This window comes from Sorex araneus, chromosome 6, assembly GCF_027595985.1.
Source record: "Sorex araneus isolate mSorAra2 chromosome 6, mSorAra2.pri, whole genome shotgun sequence".
In the NCBI taxonomy this organism is placed as follows: Eukaryota; Metazoa; Chordata; class Mammalia; order Eulipotyphla; family Soricidae; genus Sorex; species Sorex araneus.
In genome coordinates this window covers 150,334,711-150,357,862 of record NC_073307.1, presented here as the reverse complement: position 1 = coordinate 150,357,862, position 23,152 = coordinate 150,334,711, and the positions used below count along the sequence as shown (strand labels likewise).

Sequence of the window (23,152 nt, the reverse complement as noted above, 5' to 3'; positions counted from 1 at the left end):
AAATAAACAACCAAGTCTAAATTGGGGAAATAAAGTGTGCAATCATTTTATCAAACTAGACATACAGATGATGACAAATCGGAATAATGTTCACTATCACTTATAACCAAGGAAAGTTCATTCAATGTCATAAGATATCACTTATACAAGTGAGTATATGGGGGAAAAAATGGTGCAGGTGCTGTTAGAAAAGCTGAAGTCATGAAATTTGCAGATAAATGGATCAACGTGAAGACTATCATGCTAAGTGAAATGAGTCAGAGAGAGGGACAGACATAGAAGGACTGCACTCATTTGTGGAATATAAAGTAGATGGGAGACTAACACCCAAGGATACTAGAGATAAGGACCAGAAGGATCATTCCACAGCTTGGAAGCGGGCATCACATGCTGGGGGAAAAGGCAGCTCAGATAAAGAAGGGAACGCCAAGTAGAGGATGTTGGGAGGACCCATTCGGGTTGGAAGATGCGGGCTGAAAGTAGACTATAGACCAAGCACAATAGCCACTTAATACCTGTATTACGAACTACAACACCCAAAAGGAGAGAGAGAGTGAAAGGGAATGCTGCTGCCACAGAGGGGGGGGTGGGGCGGAGAGGGGGATACTGGGAACAGCGGTGGTGGAGAGTGGGCACTGGTGGAGAGATGGGTACTCGATCATTGTATGACTGAAATGTAAGCATGAAAGTTTATAAGTCTGTAACTGTACCTCATGGTGATTGACTGAATGTATGAAATTTAAAAAAAAATATTTTTAAAAATGGTACAGGAACAAGCAATGCTGATAGGAATCTAATTTTTTTAAAAATGAAATACTCATTCCCTGTGTGTTTGAATGTCATTCAGTTCACGGTTTATGGAAGTCAGAGTAGAGCATTCTCAAGAATTAAAGATGACACTTCCAGTTGATTCTGGGATTTTATTCTTTCGAACCACTCCTAAGAAAAACATGAATTAGACAAAAGATACAAAAAAATCGCTAAGTTTTTTCCTCTGATATTTCCCACAGTCAATATTTGTGATAACAAAAGTGTACTGTGACAGGAGTGTGCATAAAAAAGATCGTGGTATAGGAGACAAGGCCAAGCTGGTGGATCAGAGAGAGAAGAGAGCCCACATTCACAAAATGTATAAATAAAAGAATAATTGGAAGGACACAAAATGCTGTATCTGTGTGTGTGTGTGTGTGTGTGTGTGTGACATCACTGAGGCCCTAATTCTTGGAAGGCCTTGGTCAACTCTGTTCATCAAATTTGGTCTGAAGCTCCCCAGCGGCCCAGTTAGGGTGCACATTCCCAGGAAAGGAGAAATAGAGAAAAACTATTGGACCTGGGCCTTGCCCAGGGCCCAATGGCAAGGCACCTCAACTGACTGGTTAGGTACACGTGCAAGCACCTGTACCCCAGGTCCTCACTACTAAATGGTAGGAAGCATAAAAGCTTGGAATCACAGTCCATGCTGAGAGTGGAGAAGAAAAAAGGTGGTGGAGGAATTATTTAATATCAGCAGTGCCCAAATCCTGCCCTCCCCTTTCCCACACATCCCATGGCGGACTTCGAGCCAACCATCCTTGTGGAGACAAGACTGAAAATGAGAAATGATTATCTGTGACTTGAGCATGGAGGGAGTCAGGAGTTAACTCATCATCCCCTTGCATCTTGCTGTACTGCGAAACCATCCATCTAAGACCATGAGCTAAGTAGTAGTATGAATTGTCATCAGTGGTTGCAAAGAAGTGGAACTAACTCCAAAATGTCCCCTTCCCAATATTTGGCTATTGTACACAGATCAACCGTTCCATATGAAGGTATAGAGAAAAGGAGAGAAATGCAGAGGAAGAGAGAGAAAGAAGCAGAGAGCTCATTCTCAATTGCTACTCTGGGATAAAAGTAAAAAAAAAAGTGAAAGAACAATCCACTCTTTGCATGCAGAGACTCAGCATATTCAGTGCAGGTGGAATGCTTGATCATTCGATTAGGGACCAGAGCTGAAGAACATTGAGGAACATTAACTTGAGAGAAACTGAACTGCTGATGCCTCCCAAGTCCTCTGGGACATCAGGGAGCAGGAAAATGCTGGCACCCAGTTTATACTTATAGGTGCAGGGCCACATAAAGTACCACAGGAGTCAGCCGATGGGATGACACCACACCACAGTACCTGCTTATGTGAACACTAGGTGGCAGCACTAGGAAACGTGTCCTCAAGGATCCAGTTATTTAGAAACCATGTGAACTCAAACTCCAGGAAACAACCCATTTTTCAGCATTAATGAATTCCCAGAAACCATATATGGACACCCAGACCTTCGTGAAACTAGATCCTCACTACCATCACCCACAACATATCACACTTGATCAAGAAGAGGAATTCAATTCATCAGCTCTACTGTATGAAGACCAAAGCTCAGCAAGCACCCAGCCTGCAGAAAGCAACAAAGAAGCAGCATGCCTGTGATTCCCACCAGATACCCCTGCAGAGACCAGCCCAGCTCCGGGTAATGGTGCTCAGGCTAACAGAGTTTAGGGCGTCAGGCCATTCTAGGGCTGAATGCTGGACTTGGACATGCCAGGCATGAGCTCTACCCATTGTGCCTCCTGGTTGGCATGTATCTCCCCAGCCCTTGGAAACATTGTTATTGATAAAATGTGAAATCGGGGGACTGTCATAAAGCATGACCAGAGATTTCATTAGGATGCATTGTGAATTTAACAACAAAAATATTTTGAAGTTAACAAAATCTGCGCTTTTATTCTTATCTCAACAAATATTATAAAAGCTTAAATTTATCTAAATGGGCTTGAGTCTCCATCATCTTCAATGTCAGCGGTCTACTGAGACAGTTTAGAAATTGAGGGGGAAAACCTACAAGTGGGATCATTGTAGTCCTGAGAAATAAAGCCCTACCCTATAGACATCCAAGCATGGTTTATCAGGACCTTCTGATCTGTTATCTCTTGTCTTACAGCAGGTAACAAGTACTGACTCTCAATTAGTGCTATGCAAGAGAGCAAAATTAAATCTATTTTCCCAGCTATAAATGAATTATTTCCTTAGTATTTAAAAAATTACTAGATACTGATGAAAATACGGTCAATAATAACTGATCAAATATCTGATATTATCATATGATATTGTGATGGTGTTGCCATCCCTGTACCAGTGTCACAGTGGCCTACCCCCCACCCAGCGTCCTTACCAACCAGCCTCCTTCTCTAGCTATTATAGCTTGGAGCTCATGCTTATAAAACCTTAGAAACTCACCGTTTTTGTAGAGTTTGAGTCCCATAACTTTAATAGCATTGACTCTGAATTTTTTGTTTGTTTGCTTTGTCTTACTTTTGTTTGGGGGCCACACCCAGCTGTGCTTCAGGCTTACTCCTGACTCTGCACTCAGGCTTCAGTCTGGGCAGATTGGGAGTGCTAGGAGTCAAACCCAAGTACTTGCCTTACCTGCAGGTAAGGCAAGTACTTCAACCTGCTCTACTATCTCTCCAGGCTGACTCTGAAGGTTTGATTTACAGGGTTGCCTCACCTCTCCTCCAGCCAGAAACTCACTCAGAACCCTTCCTGCCACTTGAAAGTTTTCCTGATTGTTTTTGCTTTCCACACATTTTTTACTCCAGCTTGACAGAATCTCTCTTCTTATTTTTTTATTCAGTCACACATGCCCGTTGACACCAGGGTGGCCCGAGAACCTCTAAGTGACTTATGTAAAATGAAGACTAGAGATATGGTCTTTTTTAAAAAAAAATATTGATTCACCATCAGGGCTGGAGCGATAGCACAGCAGTTGGGCGTTCGCCTTTCACGCCACCCGAGTTCAATTCCTCCACCCCTCTCGGAGAGCCTGGCAAGCTACCGAGAGTATCGAGCCCGTGCGGCAAAGCCTGTCAAGCTACCCGTACGTATTGGATATGCCAAAAACAGTAACAATAAGTCTCTCAATGAGAGACGTTACTGGTGCCCGCTCAAACAAATTGATGAGCAACGGGATGACAGGGACCATTGATTCACCATGACATATAGTTACAAGCTTTCATGTCTGATTTACAATCACACGATGATCAAACACCCATGCCTCCACCAGTGCTCATTCTCCACCACCAATCACCATGAGATGCAGTTACAAAGATTTCATGTTTGAGTTTCATACAACGATGGAACACCCATCCCTCCACCAGTGCACATTCTCCACCAACAATGTCCCCAGTATACCCACCCCCGCTTTTCAACCCTCCCCTTGCCCCTAATTTTCCCCACACTCTCTACTTTGGGGCATTATGGTTTGCTGTGTATACTAAAGCGCAGTGGCACTCTATCTCTCTCACCGCATGTGTTCGGTGGTCTCTGCTGCTTCCCCCACCCCAGGGAGGCCAATGGAGATGGGCAGGCAAAGGAAGGAATGAGGGCTAGCCTGGTAAGTATCAATTGCAGTTTATTCCAATCTCCTCTCCATTCTCCTCTAATTATGCTTTTGCTTCTCTCTCTCCAGATCCTCAGACCACTCTTAAAGCCTAGTTTATATAGAAATCATGTAGTGTGGGGTTGAACATTAACAAATCAACAAAGAGCAGTAAGGCCACTCCTCCAAGACAAAAATCTCATCTAAGGAGATTGATTACTCCAGATTACTAGGAGATCCGCTCAAAGGCAGGATTCCATTCAGGGTGTGTTGCTTTCTTCTTTCCCCAGCTAGTAATCTACTTAAATAGTTGTAGTAAATTTACTTCTAATATTTCTAGCAATGTAATTTTGCATGAAAACAGTAAGAGATATATCAAGCTTAAAGTTTGGTTCTTCCTGAGGACATCTCACTATATATTCCAGACCATGTCCTCAGGTCAGGTTAGTTTCCCTAACTTCAGCAGGGTCCTTATTCAGTTACTTCTTTTGGGTCATGACAGAGTATGTCTATGACCATGATTTTGACTTATAGCTAAGTATGTGGCGCTTTGGCCTGGCCCATTTTGATGCCAGGGTAGCTCACACCCTTCTCTCGTTGGGACCCTGTTTTGGGGGTGCTAGGCAATTAAGGGCAACTGAGGCTTAAATCGTGAAAATAGATGTCTAGGAGTGAATATTATTCGGAGTCAATTTAATACCAAGTTTCAAAGAATAATATTAACTGTCTTCCTGTGTCTATACAAAAAGGACATTGCTTGAAAGTAAACTATTCAAAAGACACAAGGAGAGGAGAAAGGCAATACATGAATACAAGTCAAGTGTCCTTAGAAGGATCTGACCTTACAAGTTAACAGTCTGATTAGGGGAAAAAGGAGATAGACTGGTTGGGTAAGAGAGCACAGAGAAGTTACATATAAGCAAAGGGGAATGGAAGTGACTCAGGAGCACTGTGATGGTTGTAACCCAATAAGCCTAAGCTTCCTGTGGCAAGGGAGAAAGGACATACCAATGTTCTCCTACAGTTTGCAATATAGCTACTGAGAGGCTATTATCTTTGGTCCTTTATCTACTTTCAGCACATATCTCCCATCCCAAACAATTCCTCCAACCATTATGACTTAGTGATCCCTTCTCTATTCCAGCTGCCTTCTCCACCAGCTCATGAGACAGGCTTCCAACTATGGAGCAATATTTTCTGGCCCTTGTGTCTACTGTCCTTGGGTGTCAGTCTCATATTATGTTAATTTATATTCCACAAATGAGTGCAGTCCTTCTATGTCTGTTTCTCTCTTTCTGACTCATTTCACTTAGCATGATACTCTCCATGACAAGATGGACACTCTTCCCCAAATTATCTGCCACCCTGGGACTGGCTGGGAAGACTAGGACTGATAAAGTCCGTGATGAGACCCTGCACAACCCAGACCTCAGCTCCCACTAGCCTCACTAGGTGGGCATCAAGCCACTCCTGAGGTCCACTTGTTCTGCCCAGCATGGCAATTAATACCCACCATCTGATTTCTTGGGGAGCTGTCGTCTTGGGATGGAGTGAGGAATTACTCTTTTCGAGAAGGAAAAGCCAATCTCCTACACCTAAGTCAGGCCTTCCAGGTCCTTGCCTTTCTCAAAGAATTTCAGAAAAGGAGAAGTGAAGTAAAAACAAATTTATTTGGAGGTTTTGAGAAAAGGGAAGGAGGGAGAGGAAGAGAGAGAGAGAGAGAGAGAGAGAGAGAGAGAGAGAGAGAGAGAGAGAGAGAGAGAGAATGGGGATTCTCACTCAAGGGAGAATGTGGACTTCTCCAAAGGCCCCGGTACATATCTCAAGAGGGGAGATGCAGGCAACACATGTGTTTAGGCACAAGTAGTACATGAACTTGGCATCATATGAATATGTTTCCTTTGTTGAAGTTGGCTTTTATAGGGGTTTCCCAAGCTGCCTCACAAGGAGCTTTCTACTGAGCTTAGAGTCTGCTGCTAGGATGTTTGCCAAGGGGGTAGAATTGGGATTGGTTGCAGTTTGCTTAAACTTGGATGGCGCTGATGGAAGCCATGCTAAATGGAGTGATTCAAAAAGAAAAACACAAGTACAAGATTATCTCATGCATATACATAATAAAAAGAAACAAAGTGCAGAAATAGGTAATTCAATAGGACAAAGCCCTGAGATATGGTCAATACAATTGTGATCCAAAGATGCCAAGGGGGTGAATAAGGAGGATGGGACCTGATGACAATGGTGAAGGGAACTTGGCCCTCTGTTGTTGAGCATGATGTGGAAGGACTGTAAAATTAAGAGAATGATATTGGCACCCTTGTGAAGTCACAAAAAATAAATTTTAAATGTCAGTTTCAGGTAAAAAGAGAAAAATAATTTTCCAAGTTTTACCTCTCATGGCTATTGATTTACCCCCATACTTAAAACGCATGCAAAATTTGAGTAAATCACCAAGATCAGTGTTATTGAGGAAAATTTCTCTGTTCTTCAAAATGCCTATATGTCTCAAGTCCCACACTTTGTGAATATAAACTGATGTGTCTCTTCTTATATTTTATGGTTTAAATGACAATTTAAGCCAAGTAGGATATCACTTCAATTATTTTTAGATTTTCAAAATTTTCCAATATTTAACTCTTACAATGAAATTTTCTAGCAAATTGATGAACAATGGGACGGCAGTGCCACAGTGCTACAGTGCTACAATGAAATTTAAAATATTTATTTCAGAATTTAGAATGCAAAAAGTTCCCACTGCTCCAGCCTGAGTTAATGCATATATAAATATATATTAATTATGCTTTTGTACGTGAATTTTTTATTTTAAAAGCTTTATATTAAAATAGTTTCTATTCGGTTTACCGAAAACCATGACCAGAAATTATAAATTAATACTATAAAATCTCAAAATAGAAGCTTTTGTACTATGCATTAATATGTCTACTAAAAATTCTTTTTATTAAAAAAGTTATTATTCATACTTATATGCTAATAAATAGCCCTTTTATTCTTAAGAACTATAATACAGTATTTATCAAATTACTGACATAAAATATGAATATTTTATAACAGTTTATCACTACTCAATACCTTCCATGTGTTTAGAAATACTTCTTAAGAATGAATATTATTCTATAACTGAAGATTCAAGGGTGCCAAGAGATAACATGGGGGTAAGTTATATATCTTACATATGGCTAAGTTTTAATCCCTAACATTGCATTGGTTCTCTAAATGTGGCCCAACTGATTACTAAGCACAAAGCGAAGAATAGCTCCTGAGCACTGCTTGTTGTGGCCCAAAACAAAATTTACAATAAAATAAAGTTCACAATAGATTATAGCATAGAAAATTATTTGCAAACATTCAAATTTAACATCCCCAAATTTCCAGGGTAAATCCCTTCCATGTTCTGCCAGCTTTGCCAGATTTATTCATATAAGTACACACATGTACACAAATATATAACAAAATACATTACATATGTATATATGATTAGATTATGAATATAAATTAAGATATATTAAACATATGCTCAATATATACATATAGACATATTGCCTTGTATTTCAAATGTTATTTCCATTAAATCTAATAATATAGGAATATAAAATATTTCTAGCGAAACACTAACAAAAATGATCTCATTTTTACTAACTCCCACGGACAGTAGAAACAACGGCAAGAACGTTTGGTCACAGAGGGAAGCCTGTGGACTCAAGGGCTGGAGAAAGGGTAGTTGGGATGGAGAAGGGACCATTATGACAGTGATGATTGGAAGGAAGGGATGACTCTGGAGGGCCAATATGTGCTGAAAGTGGGTAAAGGACCAAACACAATGGTTTCCGTATCTGTGTGACAAACCATAATGTTCAGAAGTAAAGGGGAGGGAGGGGGGAGAGAAAGAGAGAGACAGACAGACAGACAGAGACAGAGACAGAGAGAGAGAAAAGTGCCTGCCATAAACACAGGCTGGGGGGGCAGGGTAGCAAGAGGGATACTGGGAATTTTGGTGGTAACTCAGTCTCATGGTGATTCAATTAAAATTTTTTTAAAAAAATTCCTCATTCTTTAGTAAATGAAATTCTGATATTTATTTAATCATAACCAGAGCCTGGCAAGTGACCCATGGCGTATTCCACATGCCAAAAACAGTAACAAGTCTCACAATGGAGATGTTACTGATACCGCTCGAGCAAATCGATGAACAATGGGATGACAGTGATGCAGTGACAGACAGTGATTTAAACATAATTTATCTGTTTTATCCATATGTTTCATCTTTGACAAAATGTCTATCTATGAAATTGTAGTTATTACCTTGTATGTTTTGAATTAAGTTTGATTTTGTCAATCAATTTCATACAAAATATCATTTCATGTGTAAGAGTATATATTTTATTTTAGATTCTTTGTTTTTAATTTTTATGCAATGAAATTAATGTTTTTCCTTTCAATTTTAGTCTAGTATGTCTACTAGGGAGCTCTCAGTAATATATAATTATTTTAGTATTTTAATGATTTTAGTATTCACATGAACACAGTCTTGAAAACCTGTTGATAAATTAAGTCACTTCCTTAATATTCCTGAAGTTTCCACCTACCATGTTGGGGAAGAAAAGATCACCATAATGAAACACACTAATTTCACTATGATAGCATTTAAAATGTACTTTTCTTTCTTGAAGATTTAAATTAAATTAAATTATACTTAATAAAAAATGTTTCTTCTAGGCTTCTGTATGAGCTGGTCCTTTTTAACACATATGTATTAATAGATATCCAATATTTATACTTTTGTACATGTATTACTGCATTGACACTTGCTCAAACCATTGTAAGGGTAACATTGTGGAACAAAGGAATAGTCAAGGGTTTTGAAAATCCATGTGTTGAAAAGTATGACACAAATTTAATTCTAATCCAAATATATACCTTATAAAGAAACATTTCTAACAAACCAAGATACCAGCCTCTGAAAAATTGAACAGAATGTTCTGTTGCCATACACACCATATAAGGAAAGAACTATTGGAGAAATAGCATTTTACACCGAGGATAAAAAAAAAAATGAACATTCATAGCTCAGTATTGAGTGAATGTTCTCCAATAATACTCTACAGAATATACACTGAAAATAGAAAACCATCAGATTTATCCTAAGCTGACAGCATGGGAAAATATTTTAAACCTAAACATTGCATCCAACTGTTTTAGAATACAAATTATAAATTCATTTGGAATACTTGAAATAATTTTCCTTCTAATAATTTTATTGATCCACTATAAATATTTTTCAAAGTGAATGAAAGAATACTGTAGTTAAATAATTAAATTTTAATAAGTAAGAAATTAAATTCAGTATTAACATTTAAGGATATTGGCTGCTTTAATTTCACACTTGTCTAGGAGCAAAACATTCAATTTGAGACACATTGATATTTTTTAATTTACAGATGTCAAGTAGTACATCAATCTAGTTTTTGTCAGAGGTTGGGGTATAACAAATGTTTGTGTGCTTTATTTTTCAGCTGAGTTGATGAATAATTTCTTCCATAATCTACTCATGGCATTTTTCACTTCTTTATTCCTGAAAGTATAAATCAAAGGATTGAAGAAAGTTGGGAGGACGGTGTAAAATACTGACACCATTTTATCAAAGGGGAAAGAAGTTGGACGCCGTACATACTCAAATATACAAGGCACAAAGAATAAGAGCACAACAGTGATGTGAGAGCCACAGGTGGAGAGCGCTTTCCTCTGTCCTTCAGTGCTGTGGTTTCTCAGGGAGAACAGGATGACCCCGTAGGACACAATCAACATGAAGAAGATCAGGATGGAGAACAATCCACTGTTGGCCACCACCAAGAGGCCAAACACGTAAGTGTCCGTGCAGGCAAGCTTCAGTAATGGGAACAAGTCACACACAAAATGATCAATGATATTGGGACCACAGAAGGGAAGCTGGGAGGTAAAAGCAATTTGTATAGTGGAATGAATAAACCCCCCTGACCAGGCTACTCCTACGAGAATACCACAGAGCCTTGTGTTCATGATGGTAGAATAGTGCAAAGGCTTACAGATGGCCACATACCTGTCATAGGCCATGGCTGTGAGGACAATCACCTCTGCTCCAGCAAAGAAGTGTCCAGCAAAGATCTGGGTCAGACAGCCTCCAAAAGATATAGTTTTCTTCTCATAAAGACAGTCAATAGCCATCTTTGGGACAATGACAGAGGAAAGGCACACATCCAAGAAGGACAGGAAGGCCAAGAAGAAGTACATCGGGGAGCCCAGGAGTGCTGGACTGCTCAGGATGGTCACCACAATCAGCAAGTTGCCACTGAGCGTGCCGATATAGATAGACAGAAATAGCACAAATTCTATTTTCTGGACATGTGGATTCTGTGAAAGTCCCAGGAGGATAAACTCGGTTACAACACTTTGGTTTGGCATGATTTCCCGGCAAATCTGCAGAGCTGCCCCTGGGAGAATATAGGATCTGCAACTATAAGAATGAGAAACTTACTTTGGGCTCTTTTATTAACACACATCAAAAAGTACCTTTATCTGTACCTAATATTTCTGTCATTAATGAAATATCACTGTATCACTGTATCACTATCATCCCAATGCACATCAATTTGCTCAAGTGGGCACCATTAACATCTCTGTTGTGAGACTTGTTGTTACTGTTTCTGGCATGTGGAATATGGCATGGGTAGCTTGCCAGGTTCTGCTGTGTGGGCGGGATACTCTCGGTAGCTTGCCGAGCTCTCTGAAAGGGACATAAGAATCTAACCTTGGTCGGCCACGTGCAAGGCAAATGCCCTACCGTTGTGCTATCGCTCCAGTCCATTAATGAAATATAAAGTTATAAATGTGTTAGAGATAGTAGTGAGACTTCAGGCAGAAATATTATATACATAAGTAAATAAGGAGTTTCTGTGTAGGATGTAATCAGACTTGAAAACATTGAAAATTAGTTTTATAAACACTGATGGAGGAAATTTGACACTGGTTGCGAAATCCAGTGCTGGAACATTGCATGTCTAAAACCCAACAATAGACAATTTAGTAAATCACAGTGCTTTAATAAAATATTTTCATAAAATCTTCTATCTCAATGATAGCTCTATTCTTCTTATAATGATTTGCTGGAGTGAATTGTTCAAACAAATTTGAGACCACCTAATCTAATTCCTATAAAAGAAGGATAGAAATTAATTAGAAGATACACTTTTTTTAATTCTTTTATTGATTCACCATGTGGAAAGTTACAAATCTAATATGAAGATACACTTTTTAATGAAGACTTACATAGAAATGACTCGTGCATATATTAAAAAGTGCTCTTGTCTCTTATAATCGAGGAAATTCAAATCAAAACTGCAATAAGTCATCACTTCACAGTAATGAGACTGACATTGACATACATCAGAAAGAAAAGAAGCAATCAGTGCTATCAGAAAAAAACCCTCATCCACTATTTCTGTTAATGTTGATAGTACCATTGACTGCCTTATTTTTAAAAGAAACTAATGTAAGTTTTCATCAACTATCAGCCGGATAGATCTATTCAATGAAATGATACTTGCACCAGAAAAGATGAAATAGTTTTCTGCAGCAAAATGGAAGGATCTAATTTGGCTATGCTAAATGTAATAATTTAGGAATAAAAGACAGTTGTAGGATGGCTTTACTTGTAGGTCTAATATGAATTATTAAAGCAACTGAATCATCAAAGAAAATAATTTAGCTTCTAGACTCAGGGTAAACTATGCTGGTTACAAAAGGGTAAGCAGACAATGGGGAAGATAAGCTTCCTGCTTATAGGACTATTTAAGCTTGGTATTTCACTGGGATGTAAGTGATGGGAATGGTGACAATGACATCTATTAAGATTTGGAACACCTAAAATCAACATGATTGTAATCCAAAGATGAACTTTTTAAAAAATTAAATTAAAAAAAAACTAAAATTGATCAGTGTGTCCTGAATTGAATTCCAAGACAGAAGGGAGAGAACAGTGGACAAGTTAGTGAAATAAAAATAAAATATGCTTCATTAAGAATAAAACATTATGGTGGGAAAAATAGCATAGGACTAAGTTGCTTACCTTGCATGTAGACAATCCTTGTTCTATTCCTAGTATTTGCATATGGTCCACTAAGCGCTGCCAAACTGAGCAATGAGCCATAAGTTAGCACTGAGCACTGCCAGGTGGTATCAATTCTCCAAAGTGCTCATCCTTCTCCCCCTCTATCAGTGCTCATCATAGTTTTGATAAATGCACTCATGACAAAATTTGAAGAAGCGAATCCAAGAATATAAATGAACTATCCATAGACACTGATCTATTACATTACAGTTCTTCTAAACATATTAATTAAAATGATAATTATTCATTTTTCATATTAATTCTGCGTTGTTTTATTGTTCTTTCACAGTCATGTGTTATTTAAGAAAACACTGAGCCTCCAATGTGCTTTACAGAACACTTTTTGAACTAAATAGTTTGAACACTATGACTCATTAAAGTCATATAATTTGGAGGCATACTAGTAAGCACTAACAAAAATTGTGAGATATAATTTGAACACTATTTTAAGTAGTGTCTACAAGAAGAATGTGACAATGAAATGTGAATACTTTATAAAGCATTGCAAACAAATCTCATATTCTTCATCATTTAAAAATTCAGAGAAAGGAGATAAATATGAATATAAATCATTACTTTCAGCTTTATTAAATTGCATAGGATAAGCTAATATGTTATAATATACAATCTTATACTATTTTAATATTATAAATTTTTTAATAAGAGTGCTATCTTGGTCCAGCCTTTCCTTTATGTATAGTCACTTTAATACAAATTTTAATTCTACATTATTCTATAGGAAAAAGTTGTTGTTTATGTCTTTTCTAGTACTTCTATGGGCATTCATTTTTTTCAGTAAACATTTCTTTAATTCTGAGTTGAGGACCACTCAGAAATGTTTGAACGCTTCTAGAGCCATGATGTCTACATTCTGGACATCTCTTGGGGCTATGATCTTGGAAAGTTTGTGTCCCTACTAATCCCATGGCCATAATTTCCTTTCAATTTTTGAGGCAACAAAAAACAAAGTTAACAGAGTAAATCTTCTAAAGCTATTAAAATTCAGTTTTAACTCCTAAGTATATACAACATTCAAAACTGTGAAAATGTGTTTGTAGCTTGTCATTAAAACTATTTTTCATTATATTCAAAGAATAGATGTTTAGGTGAATTCCTGTGTACTTATATTTGAGTCCCTCTTTTACTGTTTCTGTCATTCTAGAAAGTAAATTAAATTATTTTACTAACTAGCCATATTATCTATCCATTAATTATATTCCTTGTGAAGTTCCTTAAATACACTGTATTTTTCACTGCTACTGTCTGCATAATCCACAAAGGATCATTCTTTTTGTGTCTAGCTAAGCTTATTTCTTTATCTAAGTACCTAGAAACTTATGTTCTCTTCAGATTTAGATTAAGACTTTTCTTCACTCAAAAAGCATATCTTATGGTTTATCCAAATATTTCAATTTCTCCATCATTCATATTAATGAAATTTTTAAAAATGCTTTTCTTTTTTCCCTTGTATCCCTTTGATCACTAAAGGACCTTTACTTTCTTCTTTTGTAATTATATGATTCAGTTAATAGTGAAATTAAGACAAAATTAGCATTAAAGTAGATGAGGCCTCTTTCATCTAGATATACCTGAGCAATACATATTGTGATAAGAAATGTACTTAATGAAATTCAGTGAACTTTTGCAGAGAGGGTGAGGACTGAGCCACAATTGGCAGTGTTCAGGGTTTAATCCTGGCTGGGCTTGGGGTCCGTAGGTGGTGCCAGGGTTCAAACAAGGGCCAGCCAGATCTAAGGCAAGCACACTGCCCTCTGTACTATCTCCCAACTGAAGGGAAATTTTTAATTGCTGTATGACTTATGCCATTCTTTCTTTCAGTCAAGTGTTTCCTATGCAGTTTGATAGCTTTTTCATGGAATTATTAAATGCTTTGAAATTGTTAACACACTTGAATCGCAATGCTCATATATTTATTATTCTTTATAGACTCACAGATCTTAAACACAAAAGTCTAACTAGGTAACTAAAAGCCTGACAGCACTAAAGAGAATAACTTAAGTACTAAAAGAAAACAAAGGTAAATTGAGATCTATCATGCATATCTACTAATTTATATTTAACTGGCCAATGAAAAATAAGAAACTAATTTTTGAAACAATTGATATTCTATTCCACTCAAAATGACTGAATTCTAACATCTGATATTTGTTAAGTGCTTATTAAATCCCCAAAGTTATTCAATCAGGATATACACTAAACATCTAACTACTATTAGTTTTTCCATAGTATAATCCCAATAAAATGCAAAATCTGGAGCGATACGTTATACGGCTAATTCAAGAATCTGGAGAAATATGCTCAATGAATAATTCTAGTGCAAGATTTAGTGAGAGACTTACCCATGTGTCTTAAAAACAGGAATACGTTGAGAGAATTACCCAAGTGTCTTTAAAACAAGAATACAACATTGATAGATCTTAGTCTGACATCACAATTTGAAATACTTTTCGAAAACAAGGAAATATAAACTATAGGTCTCACCTTGTGTCAGTTTCTTTAAAGTTCCAGTCATGGTAAGTAATACCCTATTTTCTGTTTTAAAATATCCATTCTGAAGCCTGACTCCAAGTCCTAATTCTACACCTAAGAGAAAGTGGAAGAACATCTTGGATTGATGAAGTCAAGAATGCTTCCCAATTCTAGTCCAAGACTACATGGTTTAAAAGGGGGGAAATAAAAAATGTTCTCATTATTACCAATTAGAATTTAAATAGATTTCTGTGAGATATCATGAACTATAATTGCCTCACTGTTCCACCCAACACCACCCCATGGGGATTTTCCCAACAATAGGATTTCCCAAACTATAAACTTTCCTTTTCTTTCATCAAGTGTTTGTGATAGTTTTGTCCCTAAATGATTAGGACGTTTTTCCTTCATATCTTCTTTTAACTGCTCCTAGGTTCAAGGTCTTTCATTCCCATCAGGATTAAAGTCTGAGAAAAACACTGATAGAATATAGTGTCTTTGCTGGATCAGGATGAAATTCAATTTGCATACTCTAAATAAATTCAGGCAATAAGGGTCAGCATCAATTTGAAAGAAAATATAAGGATTAGAATGTTAATATGTTCTTATTAAAAAGAATATATTTTATTCAATCAAAGAAGTGTGGATTAATCAAATTATGATTTGATTATTATCTCATTATTATTAATTCCTGGTTTTACGAACCTAAATTTCAAAGCTAAGGTACAATTTCCATAGAAAAAGGAATGTGCATTTATCAGTTTTTTTGGAAAAGAAGGAAGTCAAGTTCTCTATAATCTGCTAGAATGCACGATGTGATTGAAACCCAGCTCATCGTTCACCTGGTCACTTTAGAATATGGTCATGCTTATTTGATTCAGTCTCTATATTGCTACCCCACCAATTTTTGTTTATTCAAATCCCGTGAATGGACATAGAGTTGAAATAAAGGAGAATGAAAGCAAGAAGCACTGCATTTCTATGGAATAAATAATGGGGGCAAGTGTAATTTCTGTTATTTGCAATTTCTTATGACTCAACACAGAGGAACCAACCGGGAAGGATACATTCCTTGAGAGGAAAATTTGACAAGGTTGTCTCAGCAATCAAGTTCAAGAAATTGATTCTGGACCTCTAGTTCTTACTAGACTGCTATTTGTACCTACCATTCCTCCTGTGTACATTAAACCTTAAAATTATTTAAACATAAACTTATGCTAATTCCATTGTATTATTAAGAGTTTGTCACAAATCATGACATTTCTGCCTCCTCATTTCTAGAAGTATTATTTTCTACAATGTTTCAGAAGAAGAATATTCAATAACATTTTAGAATGGAGAGAGAGTAGAGTGCGTAGGGCATTTGTTGTGCATGCAGCTGATCAGGAATTCTTTCTCCAACACCAAGTACAGGCCCCTGAACTGCACCAGGTATAAGGCCTGAACACAGAGCCAGGAGTAAGCAACAAAAGGAATGGCTCTAATGCCCCCACCAGAACAATTGTTTTTATTAAAAAAAATGTAAACATATAGAAATTCTCTCTCTATGTGTCTCTCTATCTCTGTCTCTGTCTGTCTCTCTGTCTCTGTCTGTCTCTGTCTGTCTGTCTGTCTGTCTGTCTGTCTGTCTGTCTCTCTCTGTATCTTTCCTTCTTGACAAAAAGAAGTACTGACAGGTTATCACTTTACCTATTTTTAGCACTCAAGTTTTGTCCAGGGTGATTATTTCCCACTATCATTTTCAAAGGGATCATCTCATGGAGGTGGCAGTGGGGAGTTTAGGTGGTGGCGGGATGGAAACTGGGAACATCAGTACTGGGAAGTGTACAATGGTGAAAGGATGGGATTGGAATATTCTGTGACTGAAACCCAGTCATGAACAAATTTGTAAATGTGTATCTCACAGTGATTCAATAAAAAACAAAAAAATTTTAAATAATAGAAGCTGTATGAACCAGAGAGATTGTACACAGGATAAGGTGTTTCTTTGCATGTCACAGAACACCATTTTTTGGTTTGTTTTTAGACTAAGCAAGCTGTGCTCAGGGTTTACTCCTAGCTCTGGACTCAGGGCTTATTCCTGGTGTTTAAGCCTATATATACTATGCATAATGACCAGTATATATTGTACTGAATATAATCTCCCAGCTGCCCTATCACCCCAAATTGATCATCAAAATTGCATATATTCCCCCAAGCACTGCCAGGAATTTTCCTGAGCACAAAATAGTTCATGTGTACCTAAATTCTCCCAAGTATTATTTAGATGATTTAATAATTGTTTTGATTTTATATTAATCTTAGTTTATTTTTAATTTTTCAGAAACCATAAAATTTCAGTGTCCTCTTCCAAAAACCAGCGAAAATTTTTGAACTTGAGTGTCAAATAATGTTATTTTGGACACACATAATATGTATAAGTCTTTAGCAATGTAGCACTGTCATCCTGTTGTTCACCGATTTGCTTGAGTGGGCACCACTCTCCATTGTGAGACTTGTCATTACTGTTTTTGGCATATCGAATACACCACTGGTAGCTTGCCAGTCTCTGCCATGCAGGTGGGATACTCTCGGTAGCTTGCCAGGCTCTCTGAGAGGGATGGAGGAATTTGACACAGATTGGCCTCGTCCAAGGGAAACCCCTACCCTCTCTGCAATGATCTATTGTTATCTGCATGTTTTTGAAGTAGCATCAACAGGCAGAATGCGAGCTTGAAATTTGAAAAGAATAGCAGTTCTAATTGTCTATTCAGCATAGTTATTTTGCACAATATGAGTTAACATACAAATTTATATTCATATTATAGGACTACTAATTTTCACAAGGGATCATATTATAGACCCAGTACTACCCATTATTTATGGTTGCTTTATTATTTATATTTCATACACAATTATATTTGATACTTGTATCACTTGTATGACGTGTCATCCCATTGTTCATAGATATGTTTGAGCACGCACCAGTAATGTCTCCATTCATAGCATATTGTCAAGCACTAGTGTAACCCAATGGTTTCTGCTCTCTCCAGGAAAACAAAGAGCCTCAAACCATTCATTCAGGGTGTTGATGAAGAAATCTGACCATCTTGTTGGTGGACGGCCAGGTGGTGTTTTGATGTATCGTATAATCCGGTCAGTAACAGCTCTAGTCCAGCGGTCATCTCTAAATCACATTACTTGTCCAGCCCATCTGATTTTTGACACCTTGGTAAATGAGACAGTGCCCCTGATTCTTGGTCATTGACAGAGGTCAGAACTCTGGATTCCTTCTCTCACTTGAATGAAATGTGATACTCCAAGCATAGCTCTTTGAATTCCTCTTTGGAATACTCGAATAACGTTCTCATCCTATTTTCATAGTGCCAAGGTATATTTATATGTATATGTATATGTATATTTCATACACAATTATAAAATGAAAGTCATTCTCATTTTTCTTCTTGAAGATTCTAGATCATTCCATAATTAATGTTCATATCATTTAAAGTGCTAGAGGTGTCAGAGAGATTTAGGCTTCCTTGTGGTCATGTTTTCTTGTTTCTGATTATTATAAATCTTAGAAAATTTCCTTCACCATATCACCCGAGCCCTTAATTGACTTCCTATCTTTAGGGCAACAATAAAAATTCTAATTAGCATTTTTCATTATCCAAGTAATATAATTCTTTGGTAACTCCAATTTTAACCTTTAGATGCCTATCATTTTTAAAGTTATATGAAAAATAGGCATATCATTTATTTTGGCATATCAATTATGCACAGTAGCTTCCCAGGCTCTGCCATGCAGGCAAGGTACTCTCAGTAGCTTGCCAGTCCCTCTGAGAGAGTTGATATGCCAAAAACAGTAACAACAATCTCACAATGGAGATGTTACTGGTGCCCGCTGGAGCAAATCGATGAGCAACGGGATGACAGTGACACAGTGATGAAAAATAGGTGTTGCTGAATTTTATTAGATTTTCAAATACACCCCGAGATGGACTTCAGTCCTTGGGTATTTCTCCTAGCAGGAATCTAGAGTGCTCGCATCCAGTTGAGATTTTGTCCTCGAGTTAATCCCTAGAGCTTCTCCTGAAGGAAGGGCTTTACACCTATTGCTTGTTTATGATAATGTTCAACCACACCTATGTGTAATGGCTACCCCCCAAACCATTCTGACTTTTCTATAATTAATGCTGTGAGACTTGAATAAATGGCCACTGATTACCAACCAGCCCATTTTTCCCATTCCCTCCTTCCTTTGACTGTTGTCATTGGCTATCTAGGAGACAGGGGGACAGTGATTAGGCCCCAGATGAACCCAGCGACCCTTAGGTCACCTAGGACAGGCTGGTGACCACCCATTATGCATTAACAGTGACATATGTGTGTATTTATGCATTCATGTGCACACGTGTGTGGTGGTGGTGGTGGTGGTGGTATGTGTGCGTGTGTGTGAGAGAGAGAGAGAAAGAGAGAGAGAGAGAAGAAAAGTTCCTGCCATAGACAAAAGCTGGGGATGGAGGCGAGGTAGCAGTAGGGATGCAGCCAATTTGGGGAGTGGAATGGGTGTAGAAATATTGTATGACTAAAACCCAATCAAAAAAGATTTGTAACTCAGCCTCCTGGTGATTCAATTAAAAAAAAATAGCACTATAGCTCTGTAGCACTGTTGTGTTTGAGTGGGCACCAGTAACTTCTCCATTGTGAGACTTGTTGTTGCTGTTTTGGGCATATTCGTTATGCCAATATGCCATTTCAGGTAGCTTGCCAGGCTCTAATGAGCGGGTGCAATACTCTTGGTATCTTGCCAGGATATCTGAGAGGGATGGAGGAATCAAACCTGGATCTGCCGTGTACAAGGCAAATGCTCTACCCTGTGCTGTCGCTGCAGTCCTGAATTTAAAAAATAAACTTTAAAAAATTGCCTCATTTTTTAGTAAATAAAATTGTGATATTTATTTAATCATAATTTATCGGCTTTATCCATATGTTTCATCTTTCTCAAAAGTCTATGAAATTTAAGTCATTACATTGTATGCTTTGAATTAAATTTGGTTTTCTCAAGTAATTTCATACATAATATCATTTCATGTCTAAGAGTATTTATAAATTTTATTTTTAATTCTTTGTAACTTTTATGCAGTCAAAATAACGCTCTCCTTTACCAATTTTGTCTAGTGTGTCTACTTGGATGCTCTCAGTAATATATATAAAATCATTTTAATATTTTAATGTTTTTAGTATTCAAATGAACACAATTTGAAAACCTGGTGATAAGTCATTTTCTTAATATTCTTTAAATTTCCTCCTACTTTATTTGGGAGGAAAATATCTCCATAACAAAACACTAATTTCTCTATGATAGCATTTAAAATTTACTTTTCTTTCTTGAAGATTTCTACAAAATGTATCTTCTAGGCTTCTGTACTAGCTGTTCATTTTTAACCCATATGTATTTGTAGATGTCTGATATTTATACTTTTGCACATACCTTACTGCATTATCATGTGCTCAAGGCATTGTCCGGGTAGCATTGTGTGACAAAAGAACAGTCAAGAGTTTAGAAAATCCATGTGTTGAAAAGTATGACCAAATTTAATTCAAATACAAATATATAACTTCTAAGAAAACATTGTAAACAATGCAAGGTACTAGTCTCTTTTGGCAGAAAAGCCCTTTTGGTCTGCTTTGAAGTGAAGTGTATTGCTAGGTATATCACAGCTCAATACTACCAGGGGAAGAAGGTGCATCTGGTGGATGTGCGGTGACAGAAATGTAACCTTATCTATAGCACTGTCCTCAGGTTGTTCATCAATTTGCTCGCTTGGGCACCAGTAACGTCTCCATTGTTAGACTTGCTGTTACTGTTTTGGCTTATCGAATATGCCACGGGCTAGCTTGCCAGGCTCTGCTCTGAGGGCAGGAAACTCTTCATAGTTTGCCGGACTCTCCAAAGGGATGGAGGAATCCAACCTGGGTCCGCCACGTGCAAGGCAAACACCCTACCCACTGTGCTATCTCTCTAGTCTACGTTATCTATAGAACTGTGAAAAAACACATTTGTTCTAACCACTGTAATGACCATTTCCATATCTCCCCCATTTCCCAGCCTATATAAATTTTGCTGTTTGTATAATAAAGTGGAACTGCTTGATGGACCCCTGCCATGCTCCTCTGCTGGTTTCTGGGTTGAGGAGGAGACACATAGGTCATACTATTCTCCCCAGACCCCTCTCTTTACAGGAAGGCTAGATCCCCCTGGTCCTCACGGTCTCTTCCTGAGTGACTGAGTGCACCGAACAGATGCCAGAACAAGGAGACCCCAAGAAGCCTCTGAGAAGTTGAACTGAATGTTCTGCTGCCACACACACTGTATAACAACAGAAGTACTGAAGAAATACAATTTATACTGAAGCTAAATGGGGTACAAAAAACTTGAATATTCATAGCTCAGGATTGAGTGAAAGTTCTCCATTAATACTTTCCAGAATATAGACAGAAAATAGGAAGCCATAAGATTTATCATGAGCTGACAGCATGGAAAAAATATTTTAAACTTAAATATTGCATCCAACTGTGTTAGAGGCCAAACTATGAGTTAATTCGAAATACTTGAAATAATTTTCTTCCAAATATTTTTAAAGGTCCTCTGCAAATATTTTTTAAATGAAGAAGTGAATGAAAGAATATTGTTATTACATAATTAAATTTTAAATAGGTAAAAAAATTAAACTCAATATTACCATTTAAGATATAGGCTGATTTAATTTCATACTTGTCTAAGAGCAAAACATTCTATTTGAGAAATATTCATATGTTTATAAACATCAAGTAGTAGATTGATCTAGTTTTTGTCAGAAGTTTGAGTATAGCTAATTTTTGTATGCTTTATTTTTCAGCTGAGTTGATGAATATTTTATGCCATAATCTCCCCATGGAATTTTTCACTTCTTTATTCCTGAAAGTATAAATCAAAGGATTGAAGAAAGTTGGGAAGACAGTGTAAAATACTGACACCATTTTATCAAAGGGGAAAGAAGTTGGGCGCCGTACATACTCAAATATACAAGGCATAAAGAATAAGAGCACAACAGTGATGTGAGAGCCACAGGTGGAGAGCGCTTTCCTCTGTCCTTCAGTGCTGTGGTTTCTCAGAGAGAACAGGATGACCCCATAGGACACAATCAACATGGAGAAGATCAAGATGCAGAAAAATCCACTGTTGGCCACCACCAAGAGGCCAAAGACAAAAGTGTCCGTGCAGGCAAGCTTCAGTAATGGGAACAAGTCACACATGAAATGATCAATGATATTGGGGCCACAGAAGGGAAGCTGGGAGGTAAAAGCAACTTGTATGGTGGAATGCAGAAACCCCCCTGACCAGGCTACTCCTACCAGAATGCCACAGAGCCTTGCGTTCATGATGGTAGAATAGTGCAAAGGCTTACAGATGGCCACATACCTGTCATAGGCCATGGCTGTGAGGACAATCACCTCTGCTCCAGCAAAGAAGTGTCCGGCAAAGATCTGTGTCTGACAACCTCCAAAAGATATAGTTTTCTTCTCATAAAGACAGTCAATAGTCATCTTTGGGACAATGACAGAGGAGATGCACATATCCAGGAAGGACAGGAAGGCCAAGAAGAAGTACATCGGGGAGCCCAGGAGTGCTGGACTGCTCAGGATGGTCACCACTATCAGCAAATTGCCACTGAGAGTGCCGATATAGATAGACAGAAATAGAACAAATTCTATTTTCTGGACATGTGGATTCTGTGAAAGTCCCAGGAGGACAAACTCAGTTACAACACTTTGGTTTGGCATGATTTCCCGGCAAATCTTCAAAGCTGCCCCTGGGAGAATATAGGATCTGCAACTATACAAATGAGAAACTTACTTTGGGCTCTTTTATTAACACACATCAAAACGTACCTTTATCTGTACCTAATATTTCTGTCATTAATGAAATATCACTGCATGACTGTATCACTGTCATCCCATTGCTCATCAATTTGCTCGAGTGGGCACCAATAATGTCTTCGCAGTGAGACTTGTTGTTACTGTTTCTGGCATATCGAATACGCCACAGGTAGCTTGCCAGATTCTTCTGTGT

The 23,152-nt window shown here is 37.7% G+C and overlaps 2 protein-coding genes across 2 annotated transcripts; both read right to left on the bottom strand.

The window, feature by feature from the left end:
• Positions 1 to 9,923: 9,923 nt before the first annotated feature.
• Positions 9,924 to 10,859, bottom strand: LOC129405983 (olfactory receptor 4C15-like). The gene has a single exon (XM_055143709.1). The coding sequence runs from the start codon at positions 10,857 to 10,859 to the stop codon at positions 9,924 to 9,926; it is 936 nt and encodes a 311-aa protein (XP_054999684.1).
• An 11,068-nt stretch (positions 10,860 to 21,927) lies between these two features.
• LOC129405982 (olfactory receptor 4C15-like) lies at positions 21,928 to 22,863 on the bottom strand. The gene has a single exon (XM_055143708.1). It carries the CDS (start codon positions 22,861 to 22,863, stop codon positions 21,928 to 21,930), a length of 936 nt encoding a protein of 311 aa, XP_054999683.1.
• Positions 22,864 to 23,152: the final 289 nt, after the last annotated feature.

Bases quoted from the DNA above. Each gene is read 5' to 3' on its own strand.
- LOC129405983 (XM_055143709.1), bottom strand. From the start codon at position 10,859: ATGCCAAACCAAAGTGTTGTAACCGAGTTTATCCTCCTGGGACTTTCA.
- LOC129405982 (XM_055143708.1), bottom strand. From the start codon at position 22,863: ATGCCAAACCAAAGTGTTGTAACTGAGTTTGTCCTCCTGGGACTTTCA.